Source organism: Emydura macquarii, unplaced genomic scaffold, assembly GCF_026122565.2.
Source record: "Emydura macquarii macquarii isolate MOO-44397 ecotype Brisbane River unplaced genomic scaffold, CSIRO-AGI_Emac_v2 contig_799, whole genome shotgun sequence".
Taxonomy (NCBI): Eukaryota; Metazoa; Chordata; order Testudines; family Chelidae; genus Emydura; species Emydura macquarii.
Window position 1 is genome coordinate 1,226,071 of NW_027130936.1, and position 13,448 is coordinate 1,239,518.

A 13,448-nucleotide genomic window follows, 5' to 3' on the forward strand; every position below is an offset into this window, starting at 1 on the left:
GCTGCACTGGGTGCAGAAAGGTGGCAAATGTGGTTGTCCCCTCAGCACCGCCATAATTCTGGACACAGGGCTGGGGCCTGCCAATCTCAGGGCTGTTCTAAATAGCGGCTGTGTGTAATAACTCTTGCCTGTCCTCTCTACTGTCAGACAGGAAGCCGTTCCTACATGAGAGGGTGGGTGGTGTAGTGGTTAGAGCAGAGGACTAGGACTCAGGAGAGCTAGCTCCTCCCAGTTCTGCCACTGACAGGCCGTGTGCCCCCAGCCCGCTACAGATAGCGTCAGCCATGGGGGCAGCGGTGGTGAGCACAGCAAGCGAAGCTAGCAGCTAGCAAGTGCAGACAGGGCCAGATTCTCATCTGGTGTCATTCATGGTGTAAACCATGGAGCTGGGCAGTATTTCTTTATCCGCACCCTTCTGTCAGCCACGGGCTAGTTTTTCTAGTGCAGGCAAACCGAGGAAACTGGTCATGTTTACTTACCCTGTTTGGGGTCCTTCCAGGAAAACCACGACACATATTTCAGTCCAAGTGCCTTTTAGACACGGGCAGACCTAGGAAGGCAGATGGTTAGATGGTAGCAAGCAAGTGGATCCATGAGCCAGATCTTCAGGTGGTGTAATCACTGAAGTCAAAGCAGCTGTTAGGACTCTGCTGTATAGGTTGTTTGAAAGCTTTGAAAGATCCCCCCCCAAATCTGCCACTTTCCTGTCTCCCATTGAAGACAATGGCATTACTTCAGATTTGCGCCAGTGTCTCTGAGATTGGAATATGGCCTTGGGGGAGTAATGCACAGTTTGGCCTGTAGAAAATACACTGGACAACTCAGCTCCGGCTCAGGTTTCATTGTAAAGGAACTTGCACCGACAGGAATAAACTATTCAAATTAGTGAGCAGGGAACAGGATCGAACTGACAGAACAAAGGAATCTGGCTGAGGGCCAGATAGATCCGTGATGTGGTTACAGTAGCCCGGTGCCCACATAATTATTGATCTGATGGTTGGTCTGTCCAGATCAATATCACTGTCATTATTAAACAGCATATTGGGAACCACCTGCACCCTCCATCCATCTCAGGAATTTTATTTCCCTTGATCTGGGCTATTACCCCATCAGATTAGCATCCATGCAGAGATTCTCCACTTACCTAGTGTCAGGCACTGCTGTCGATAATCAGGTCCAGTGGTTGCAGCATGGATCTCAGCTAGGCGTAGGGTGGGCCTGGGGTGGTGCTGGCATTGAGATCTGAGGACGAGTCAGGGTCACAACTGAGATCAGAGTCCATAGACAAACCAGGATCAGACCCGTTGCTGGAGTCTAGATACAGGCCGGACGTCAACACCGGGGAGTCAGGAGGCTGAGGCAATGCTGGAGCGCTTGGTGGCAAGGCTGGAGTGAAGCTAGTGCAGGGCAAGAACGGGGCGGAGGCAAGCTGGGAGTCACTGGAGTCTGGCGCACTGCGTGGCACCGGGAAGGCTCCTGGCTGTTGCTCAGATGGATCTGCAGCTCTGCTGGGGCTGTGGAAATACCTGAGCTGGGTTCATCTGACCCAGGCTCTGCTTGGTGACAGGTTGCTGCTGCTTGCCTGAGGCTCACTCACTGCAAGCTCTGTTGTGTGCTGACTCCCCGCAGCACCTACTGAAACTCTGGGGATCTAGGCCCCTCCTCTCAGCCTAAGGGGAGCAGCCAGGCATCAGATGATCACGGGGGACAACAACAGAGAAAGCAGGGATGGGCGTGGGGGCCACAGGTTTATAAGCAGGGATCCAGAGGGGGACCCCGAGCAGAGAAACCTGGACAGCGTCACTGCCCCTCAAAGGCATCCAGGGAGCCCGTGAACTCTGCCCGGCCATGTGACCTATACTTCCTCCTCCCGGTATGGGGGACAGCCACCTTGGCCAGTGCTAGAAGGGGCTGCCAGGGAGGTTTCACGTAAATCAGGCAGTGTGGGAAAAGTGCAGCCAGAACCAGAGGTACTGGAGGAGCCAGAGAAGTGGCTGCAAGCTGGCGTACTCCAGGTAGAAGTGTGCCAGGATCTTCCTCACACCACAGAAGGGGCGAGGCTGTGGGGAGTGAACCACTCCAGGTACATGTCTGTGCTCATGGCTCTGTGACAGTGCCACCATCTAATATCCCTGGCAGGCCATAGGACCAGGGTGGAATACAGGCTGGCCCTCTGGGGCTCCTTGCCCTCCACATGGAGCGCACTTGGTGTCGGGGCAGGACATGAGGGTGAGGAAGTGCAGGGTGTGGAGCACAGGTGTACACAGCAGTTTCCTAAGCGTGGTTCGGAGATGACTCATGTGGTGCAGGGGGGCCAGGGAGCTCATGGGGCAGGGGCCTGCTGGTAAGGCCTGGAAAGCCAGGGGTATGGAGTGGGTGGGGAGCACCGTCCCGCAGGGCCCGCTCGAGGACAACGCAAAAGGGTGGGCGGTAGGGCTGCCCTCACCTCCTGGAGCACGCACCGGGGACATGAGGGGTGGAGAGCGCCATGGAGCCATTTCTGAGGGAGAATTCACTGAACACAGCTCAGCGAGGTGCTGAGACCCTCGCCCCCTAAGCACCCCCACAGGTAGGATCAGGTCCCAATATCTCCAGCCCGGCCGGCACTGAATGCGCAGCGCCGCTGACACAACGTGCTGTGTGTGGCTGGCTCCCTGGGTGAGTCTCTCTCCCTCATTCTGCAGCAGGCTTTGTTTGCTGGAAGGTGGGTGGCAGTTTGCATCTAGTTACCTGGTTTCATGGCAAACAAACTGAGTTCAAAGCACCCGCTTGCTCACCCTCCCCTTCTCCCTCTTGTGGAGCAGCTGAGACAGGAGGCACACTGGGGCTCGTTCTCTGTGCAGCACGCTCAGCTCAGCTCAGCTGCTCTCCCAGAATCACCCACGGACGACCCCCTAGGGCTGGGGTGGGTTTTGAATGCCCTCTGTGACTGAGGAGATGTGACAGGGACGCGCCACCGATAAGCAGCTCCAGGCACGTCACCACTGCGAAGGAAAGCAGACGTCTGAAAGAAAGGCCAGGTTTGGGGTGAGGGGGACCCCGCAGCAAGGAGAGCTCGGCTCAGAAGTTGAGGGGCTCCTGCAGTGACTGTGAAGGCAGCTGGGGATTTGGCCTGTGAGTGGAAGTGGTATTGGACACCGTGGGCTTCTGTCTAGAGGGCTGCCTGCTGTGGCAAAGGGAGGGGTGCAGGTCACTCCAGGGCGGGGTGCAGATCTGCCAGGCCTCAGGGTATTGCAGGGGAGTCACAGAGCAGTCAGTGGCTGCCCGTTGTCAGTGGCTCCCCGCCCATTCCCTGGGAAAGGCTCTCTCCATGGCTACCAGGGCGGCAGAACCCCGCGTGCCCATGACCCTGCAGAGGGCACGTCTCAAGGCTGAGGAGAAGACCCTGGACTTCGAGTTTGAGGTGGTGAACGTGCAGTTCAATGAGAAGGGCCGATACGCCCTGAGGCTCACGGTGGAAAACCCACTGCTGGAGGGCTCGGGGGCCGGGGTGCGCCTGCGGGTGAACGAGGGAGATGTCCTCTACACCAGTTCGGTGACCACTGACGTCATCGAGCAAAGCAACCTCAGCGAGATCTACGCCTTCGAGAGGAGGAGATTCGTCTTCACCCTGCCCAGAGGTAAGAGGCTGGCTGTGAGAGTCAGGGGGTGGGGGAGGAGTACAGGCCCACACCTCAGCCTGGCGCTGAATTCAAACTCAGCGGCTCAGGACTGACCAGGGACCGATTCATCGCCGATCCCGGGAACTCCTGAGCTCTGGCCCCTAGGCTGGCATTGAAGCGTCATATCGCAGGCCTAAACCAGTGCCCCGCTACTCGCTGCCATGGGGGGCTCCACATCTAGGCACAGCCAGGGGCCACCTCTGCAGCAGGCTGAGGGGGGACCACTCATGGAGTGTGGGCAGGCTGGGGCAGGAAGGGGCGTCGGAGGCAAGGGAGTGGGGTCCAGGGCGGGAGGGGGCGTCGGAGGCAGGGGAGCAGGAAGCCGGGGCGGGAGGGGGCGTCGGAGGCAAGGAAGCAGGGGGCCGGGGCATCAGAGGCAGGGGAGCAGGGCAGGAGGGGACGTCGGAGGCAGGGGAGCATGGGGCCAGGGCAGGAGGGGACGTCGGAGGCAGGGGAGCGGGGGGCCAGGGCGGGAGGAGGTGTCGGAGGCAGGGGAGCGGAGGCTGAGGCTGGTGGAAGCAGCTTTCCTGAGCTAATTCAGCCACTGAGCTCCAAACTTGACCCCCTGTAACATTTGCCCGGGGTGGGGGTGGGGCAGGATTCTGCAGGAATGACAAGAACCACGACGTGCGGCTCCGGATCGAGGCCCTGCGGCTCCAGGGGCCCTTGCTGAAGAGCGGCCTGCGGGCCGGGGAAGCCTTCTTTGCCATCTACCCCCGCACCAACCAGCCACGCATGAACCTCTTCGCCAGGCGGGATGAGGAGCTGTACCGCTACAGTGACATCATGGCGCTGCTGCGGGTGGGCGAGGACGAGCTGGCAATGCATTGTGGGAGGCTGGCCTACACCGTGTCCTTCCACGAGCACCGCCCGCCTACCAGGAAGGGGACCCCAGCGTCCTCCCCCCAGCTTTCACCGTGGCCATCCGCAAGGGGGGATGGGGCACAAGACGGGGCAAGTACCCCCAGAGTGCCCCCCCCAGCGCCCCTGCGCTCTCTGGATGGCCCCCCTCGGAGTTACCCCCATTCTACCGCACAAGCATCACCAGCAGCTGCTGACCACTTGCCGCCCGTCAGGCCCCGCAGCCTCTCCCCCGAGGTAAGGGGTGCCAGGGCAGCCCATGGGCAGGGAAAGCTGCGCCTGCTGGGCTGCAACAGGGAGGAACGCTGGTGGGATGGGCAGGAGCTGGGGGGCTGTGGGCTAAGCACCAGGCCACGCGTGAGGTGCCGACGCTCCCACACTGAGAGCCCAGCAGGGGCCACGCGGCGCACGCGCCTTTGAAGGCCAGGGAGCGTGGTGCCGGGGGAGCGAGGTCCGCGTGGCGTGGCACTGCCACGAAGCCCACTGCAGCCAGGCTGGGGCTGGCAAAGGCAGTACAGACAGGGATGTCCCAAGGGGGCCTGCCCTTTGAGGGAAGAAGGGTGCGGAAATGGTTGTCACATGACTGGCTAACTCAGGCCAGAGCTAGGACATAGGGGTGCGTCCCACCCGTGGGAGCTGTGTGTTGCAGGGGTTCCTGCTGCCCTGCCTGAGAAGGGGCTTCTCAAAGCTGGCACTTGAGTTGAGCTGTGGAGGCTTTTCCTGGGGTTTCGAGCTCTGTGCTGACCTGTAATATTAACCCCCTTCTGCAGAGCTGGGTTTTTGAGCGCCTTTGTGGAGATTATTGACCCATGTGAATCCCTGGGGAGATGGAAAACCTTGCTGAGGGGAAACTGAGGCAGGGTGCTGCAGAGCCAGCCTGGCTATGGGGGGTGCTCAGGAGGCAGGCATCCCATGTACAGGGTCTCAGAGAAGTAAACAGCTCTTCACAGTTGTTGCTGTGCCTTTCCACGGGTAAGTGTCAGGGTTTGCCCCGTGTCCAAGGCCCACATTCCCCTCCCTCCTCTCTGGTTGTGCTGCAGGTCACTTGGTTGCCTGTGACCCCAGAGACAGCCTCACTTCTAGGGGGTTGCATGTGTCGTTGCCTGTCAGGCTTGGCAGTGCTAGTGCCTCGGAGCCTGGCAAAGCCCCAGAGCCCTAGTTCTGGAGATGGGGCCTGGGGCAGCAGGGACAGAACCTGACCCCGGTTTTTGGGAGAGCAGCAAAAGGAGGTGTGTGGAGGCTGAACAGCCCATGCCAGGGACTGGGCAGACCTGATCCCGGTGGCTTTGGTTCGGTGCAGGGGGAGGTTTGGGACAGCAGTTCTCTTTTCAGAGCCAGTCCGTCCATTTCTGGGGGGAGGCTGCAGCCATGGATGGTGGCACTCTGCAGCCAAGAGCTTTGCCCCGCCCCTCACCACCAAGCACCTCCTGACTCTGGGCCGCTCGTTAAGATCAGGAGTGAGGCTGCTTACCCTCCCAGTGCTGCCCCAGGGCTAGAGATGGGCAGTGATCAAGACATGCTCCCAGGGCTGAGCCTTCCAGGCGTTCCCCTCGTAATCTCTCCATAGCAACAATGGTGCTGACTTTTGGTTTTGCCGGGGGTACCCCTGCCTGGTTTCTGCCGGGGCCAGTTGTCAGGTGCGGTTCCCCTGTCCCACATGGCTTCCCCAAGGGGCTTTTCTCTCACCCACCCAGCTTCTGCTGGGGCCAGGGGGTTGGGTCCCGCTCCCCCTCCCCCATGGTTGCCCAGGCAACGGTGGCTGGTGGGGCTTTTTACCCCCACACCCTTCTAGCTTCTGCCAAGGGTTTCCAGGAGCTGAGGCTTAGTTCCTGGATGTCTGCCGCTGAGGGTGCCAGCTGGTACCCAGTTTTCTAGGGGCCTACATTGGCCACCACTGCACGCTCCCCCTCCTCGCCCTAGTCTAGTAGTTGGATTCCCTCTGCCGGGACTTACCTGCTGCCTGGAGTCTGGCCTGGAGCCTGGGTGGGTGCTGGGCGGGACATGCTGTCTGCCTGGCCTGGCCTGGCCATGAGGTGCATTCATGCAAGTCTGCAGGTGGTGGATGGAGGGAGGCGCGGGTGGACCACTGTGTCCCCAGGTTGGCTGGCCCTGTGTGTGATGACCTAGGGTGACCACACCTAACCCTGTCCCTCAGCCTTTTTTTTCCTGTTACACACACAGTTCCGAGGGGGCAGGGCAGGACTTGGGGGTTGGCTCCCCTCAGGGTCCCTGGCTGGAACAGCAGCCCCGGGGGCTGTTCTGTAACTCAGCCCCCACCAGAGCAGGGACAGGGAGGCACCAGTCAAACACATTAAACCAATTAACAGCTAATGGGCACAGACAGCTGAGGGGCAGGCAGGGCATGAGAAACAGCATCTGCAGCTGCCTGTGTGTGAAAGGGCTGCCTGCCTGCCTGCCAACAGCTCTCATCCCGACCCAGGCAGATGGTCACCTGGTGGGTGCTGAGCACCTACTATTGTTTTTTCTGTGGGTGCCTCAGCCCCTCAGCACCTATGGAGTTGGTGCCTATGTGTAGTAACATTACGTCTTGCAGCTGGAAGGCTTAGCTCGCTCTCCGCCAGCTCTTTACTGAGTGCACTGCTGGATCTGTCTGATTAGCCCCGTCCGATCAGACTGGGCCCGACCCTTCTGAGAAGAAACCCCAGAGAGGCAGGATAAGTTTGGCAGGCTGAGTGTCCTGTAAAGCCTCCTCTTAAGGGGTAGAGAGTCTGAGGGTGACCCAGAGCCTGGGGGAGGTGAGGCCTCTCTAGATCCTGGGGAGATGAGCTGTTGTGTGGACGGCTGCCTCTGCATGGCTTTCCTGGCAGCATGGATCCAGCTGGGATCGAGCTCTTATGGCAGGACCTATTTGGAGCTGAGCAGTAGAGGGCTCAGATGGTCCGAGGAGAGCTGTAACAACGCCCCACCTGATTGCCTCATGCAGCGCCATGAAGGATGTCCAGTTCCTAGCTCTTCCACCTCTCACCAAACCCCATGGAGCACTGACCCTGCTTGGAGGGGTTTCTGGGGGTCCCAGGGAACGGTGCCACGGAGGTGGTATTCTGCCCCGGGGTGCCCAGGCCACAGAGGAACCCCTCCAGCCCTAGGCAGAGGCGGTGGCCTGTTGCATTTTGGGTAAGAGCAGGTCTGCTTTGGGAGACTGCAAGGGTAGTGGGGCTGGAAGGGAGCAGGCCGGCTAAGATGGGCTTAATTTCTGACAGCACCTCGGCCTGTATCATGGCCCCCTGAAATATTGCTTCTTGTCTTCTCTTTAGCAGGTGCCTGAACTGGTCGGTGAGCCTGACCCAGAGCTAAGGAATGACTCTGCGGGTGATGTGTGCTCCTCCTCCTCCCCTTCCTCACCAGCCATGCCAAGGCGATTGCCGAGTGATGCTAGTTTCCACCTCTCTTCGCCAGGACACAGCCCTGAGCTGGGATCCCAGGACCCCTTTGCTGGAGTGCAGGTACGTGAAGGCATGATGGGGGGTGGCTCAGTGTCTCTTCCACTGGATGCGAGGCTCCAGCAGGAGATGGTGTTCTTAACTGGGGAATGAGGCATCCTGCCATGTCCTGGTCTGCTTTGCTCTCAGCACTGTCTGGTTGGAGGTTCCCTGTTTTCTAGACTGAAGCTGAAAAAGGTCTATTTAGACGATCCAATCCAGGAAGTTTTTGGAGAGCATTGCGGACAACTTCCTGGTGCAAGTGCTGGGGGAACCACCTAGGGGCCGTGCTCCTCTTGAGCTGCTGCTGACAAACAGGAGTAGGGGAAGTAGAAGTGGATGGGCAGCAGTGACCATGGGATGGTCGAGTTCAGGATCCTGACAAAAGGAAGAAAGGAGAGCAGCAGAATACGAACCTGGACTTCAGAAAAGCAGATTTTGACTCCCTCAGGGAGCTGATGGGCAGGATCCCCTGGGAGGCTAATATGTGGGGGAAAGGAGTCCAGGAGGGCTGGCTGTATTTTAAAGAAACCTTATTGAGGGCACAGGAACAAACCATCCCGATGTGCAGAAAGAACAGCAAACATATGCAGGTGACCACCTTGGCTTAACAAAGAAATCTTCGGTGAGCTTAAACACAAAAAGGAAGTTGTCAAGAAGTGGAAGCTTGGGCAGATGACTAGGGAGGATTATAAAAATACTGCTCCAGCATGCAGGGGTGAAATCAGGAAGGCCAAAGCACAGTTGGAGTTGCAGCTAGCAAAGGATGTGAAGGGGAACAAGAAGAGTTTCTACAGGTACGTTAGCAACAAGAAGGTGGTCAGGGAAAGTGTGGGCCCCTTACAGAACGGGGGAGGCAACCTAGTGACAGAGGATGTGGAAAAGCTGAAGTACTCAATGCTCTTTTTGCCTGTTTTCACAGACAAGGTCAGCTCCCAGACACTGCCCTGGGCAGCACAGAATGGGGAGGAGGTGAGCAGCCCTCAGTGCTGAAAGAACAGGTTCAGGACTATTTAGAGAGGTTGGACATGCACAAGTTCATGGGGCTGGATGCAATGCATCCGATTGGCTGATGCGACTGCAGAGCCATTGGCCATTATCTGTGAAAACTCGTGGCAATTGGGGAGGTCCATGATGACTGGAAAAAGGCAAATCTAGTGCCCATCTTCAAGAAAGGGAAGAAAGAAGATCCAGGGAACTACAGACCAGTCAGCCTCTCCTCAATCCCTGGAAAAATCATGGAGCAGGTCCTCAAAGAATCCATTTTAAGGCACTTGAAAGAGAGGAAGGTGATCAGGAACAGTCAGCATGGATTGACCAAGGGCAAGTCATGCCTGACCAACCTGATTGCTTTCTATGATGAGATGACTGGCTCTGTGGATGTGGGGAAAGCAGTGGACGTGATATACCTTGACTTTAGCAAAGCTTTTGATATGGTCTGCCTCAGTATTCTTATCAGCAAGTGAAAGAAGTATGGGTTGGATGAATGGACTATAAGATGGATAGAAAGCTGGGTAGATCACTGGGCTCAGTGAGTAGTGATTAATGGTTTGAAGTCTAGTTGGCAGCTGGTATCGAGCTGAGTGCCCAGGGGTCATCATGGGACCAGTTTTTTTTTCAGAATCTTCATTAATGATCTGGAGGATGAGGTGGATTGCACCCTCAGCAAGTTTGCAGGTGACACTTAGCTGGGGAGAGTGGTAAATACGCTCAAGGGCAGGGTTAGGATTCAGAGTGACCTACACAAATTGGAGGATTGAGCCAAAAGAAATCTGATGAGGTTCAACAAGGACAAGTGCAGAGTCCTCCACTTAGAATGGGAGAATCCCATGCACAGCTACAGACTGGGAACCGACGGGCTAGGCAGCAGTTCTGCAGAAAAGGACCTGGGGGTTACGGTGGATAAGAAGCTGGATATGAGTCAGCAGTGTGCCCTTATTGCCAAGGAGGCTAATAGCATATTGGGCTGCATTAGTAGGAGCATTGTCAGCAGATCGCGGGAAGTGATTATTCCCCTCTATTCGGCACTGGTGTGGCCACATCTGGAGTATTGTGTCCAGTTTTGGGCCCCCCACTACAGGAAGGATGTGGAGAAATCTGAGAGAGACCAACAAAGGGGTAAGAAAATGATTAGCGGGTTGGAGTACAAGACTTACGAGGAAAGGCTGAGGGAACTGGGCTTGTTTAGTCTGCAGAAGAGAAGAATGAGGGGGGATTTGATAGCAGCCTTTAACTACCTGAAAGGGGGTTCCAGGGAGGATGGGGCTAGGCTGTTTTCAATGGTGGCAGATGACAGAACAAAGAGCAACGGTCTCAAGTTGCAGGGGGGGAGGTCTAGGTTGAATATTAGGAAAAACCTTTTCCCTAGGAGGGTGGTGAAGCACTGGAATGGGTTACCTAGGGAGGTGGTGGAATCTCCATCCTTAGAGGTATTTAAGGTGCAGCTTGACAAAGTCCTGGCTGGGATGATTTAGTTGGGGTTGCTCCTGCTTTGAGCAGGGGCTGGACTAGATACCTCCTGAAGTCCCTTCTAACCCTCATCTTCTGTGGTTCTGTGATCCCTCGGAGTCTGAGTGAGGATGCCCCAGGCCATGTACAATCCAGTGCTTTGTGCTGTCTGGTTTGAAATGACCCCTGGGATTGGGCTGCCATCTCCCCCCTGGGAGACGCTTCGTCTCCTGGGCCTCGCTGCAGAAAATGCTGACCCAGGTGATACGGATCTAGCCTGAAGCCAGTGGTGTTCCCGCAGAATGAATCTGGTCTGTCTGAATCTTTGTAACATCTCGCCCTAACCCAGTCCCACTAGCCCCCTGGCTGTTGCATTGCTTCTCTCCTGCCATCTGGTGCTCCTGTGAGACTGAGGGAGAGAAACATGGGGCCTTGAAAGCAGAAGGTCTGACTCCAGTGTGGGAAGCAAGCCAAAGCATACCAGCTGATTCCTTCTTGCTGCCTCGTGATGATTCACTGCTGGGTGGAGGCCGGGGGAAATTACTCAGCCTCTTGCTAACCTCCCAGCTCTCAATGTTCAGAGCATGCACTGTCAGCGTCTGCTCTGCACTAGTGTGTGAGTGCTTCACAGACACTCGGGCGTGGAACCTCGCAGCCCCTCGGGGAGGCAGAGCTCGGTAGCTGGAGCAGTAGGCGTGCGGTGCACATCCCAGGAAGGAGAGCTCCCAGGAGCCTGTGCCCTTGCTCTGTGGAAACCGCAGTCACTGAGGTTTGTGACACTGCCTGGCGCCTAGAGACGGAGCGGCTGGACTGGAGTGTATTGGAGGAGGGAGGGAGCTTGTTCCTGATGGCGGACAGATGAAGCATGGCCGGCAGGACATACAGACTACACGGAGCCCTCGCCCGCTCCAGCCAGAGGGAATTGCTTTGGATCTGAGCCGAAGCAGAGGCACCAAGGGGGAGTTGGAGGGTGGCTGCAATCTTGGTCATCACCAGGGATTGAAGTGGGCACCTCTGGGGTAAAAGCACGAGCCCCTACGGCTGAAGGACTGAAGCTCAGCTCCCCCTAGGTATTTAGGGACCTAGTGCCCATGGGAGTTATGTGCCTAATACCTGGAAGGGTCTGGGTCTAATTTCCCTGAGCTGGGAGCTGTAGCAGAGTCAGGCCACCCCCTGCACAGGGCGTTATGGGCTGGGAGATTATTACACACCCAGTGCACAGGCCCTGAGCACATGCTCCTCTGACGTAGAGGAAAACCCACACCACTCGCACCCCATCTTGGATGTCCGACCTCCCCAGAGGGGGCAGGCTTTCACCTGAGAGGACCAGCTTTGTCATCCTGCTCGGAGGGGTTTTTAATACATTTTTTTTTTTAAAGAAACCGCAGGCTTGGGAGATATTTTCACCCTTTCCCAGTATCATTGTGACCTCACCTGTCAGAGCACGAAACGCTCTGGGTTTTCACTGGCCCAATGTGGGGAAAGCACCTTCAGGAAGTGCTGGGTACATTTGTTTTAAACATTGACTCCGTTTCTTTAATCTGGGGGGTTTATAGTTACAGACTCAGTGTTGCCAACTCTGGCAATATTGGGCGGGTTTCTTAAAGCCTCAGCTCCTGGAGCCCTGTGATTATTTCCTTTAAAGTAAGATTTTTAGCTCTCAGGCCTGTAGAGAGAAGCTGGAAAATGAGACCCCTAAAGTCTCAAATGAGAAAGCAAAAAACCAAGATAAAAATGTGTTACTGGTTGTGGGGGTCTGATCTGTGACTCAGGAAATGCTTTGGCATGGCAATACTGTGTCTTTCTCTTCACCTTTATCACCTGTATTAAGGCCCCAGTCGGGAAATGGGGGCCCCAGTGTGTTAGAGGTGTGCAAACGTCATAAATTGACAACCCCAACTCTGCTGTCCTTTTTGTGTGTGTGTGTTTTAAATGGTGAAACGCTCAGGCAGAGTCTTTGGGATGGATTCTCATTTGCACATGGTCTCCTTTACACAACCACTGCAGTGTGAAGGGACCTTGCAGTGGGTGTAAATATAATTTAGGCTCTGAGGGGTGCGAAGAGACATGTTGTGTACATGGGAATCAGGCCCTTTGTATCTCTTAATCCTTGTTGCTCAGCAAAAGGAATGGTTCCTTTTCACCGGCACTAGCGGAGCCCGAGACCTTATGGGCCAGATCCTGTGAGGTGCTGAGCACCTTGCCCAGGACAGAGGAAGGTGCTGAGCATCGTGGAGGAAGCCCTCAGCATCTTGAGGCAAGAGTTCATGGGCTTGCAGCATCCAGCTGGCGCTGCCGAAAGTGCAGACATTTGACAATGGCAACAAGGGAGGGAATCTCTCCCTTCCCCACGATAACCAGGACATTCGCTGGGCAGAGAGGATTATTGGCGAGCCCTGACTGGATGCAAGCCCTTTGGAGCAGGACGAAGGAAATCGATAGTCATCAGCGGCCAGCTGGAGTGATTGCAAGGGGAAATTAAGGTAGCAGCCTGAGCATGAGCTGGGGGGAGGGAAGGGGAGGCATTAGCAAATGCAGTGTATAACCTCAGCTCCCAGGCCCCCAGGGGGAGCGTGGCGAGCTAAAGCAGCGATAAATTGCGCCCTGCTGATGTCACTCTGGGGAGATTTGCCAGGACAACTTTATTTAAAAATTGAAACGCAGGAAGGGGGCAAGTGTTAACTCTGCGTTCCCCTGGTTAGAGGGAGATTAACGCACCCGCTGTGCTCCGGGTGATGGGAGATCCGATGGTGACTGGATGATTCTGCTGCTCTGTGTGGGGAGGAAAACCCACTTATTTGTCCCATTTGTGATCAAAATACATTACCTGGCATCTAGGGCTGGATCCTCAGCCCCTGGGCTGCTGCACGTGGAGGGCTGCCCTCAGAGGCTGGCTGATAATAGCAGTGCCCTGCCTGGTGGGGTGGGGTTGGGGGTTAAGTACTTAGAGTGTGAGGAGCTCGGATACTAGGGTAATGGGGGCCGTCTAGGTACGGGTAAGATACACTGTGCTGCACATCATAGCAGTAACAGGATT

At 56.4% G+C, this 13,448-nt stretch overlaps 1 protein-coding gene across 1 annotated transcript in view; it reads left to right on the forward strand.

Moving 5' to 3' along the window:
- The first annotated feature begins 4,397 nt into the window (after nucleotides 1–4,397).
- CCDC33 (coiled-coil domain containing 33) overlaps nucleotides 4,398–13,448 on the forward strand; it is a 206,856-nt gene continuing 197,805 nt past the window's right edge. The window contains exons 1-2 of the mRNA XM_067543215.1: nucleotides 4,398–4,760; nucleotides 7,799–7,987. Of these exons, the coding sequence (XP_067399316.1) occupies nucleotides 4,398–4,760; nucleotides 7,799–7,987 (552 nt within the window). The remainder of the gene's footprint in view (nucleotides 4,761–7,798; nucleotides 7,988–13,448) is intronic.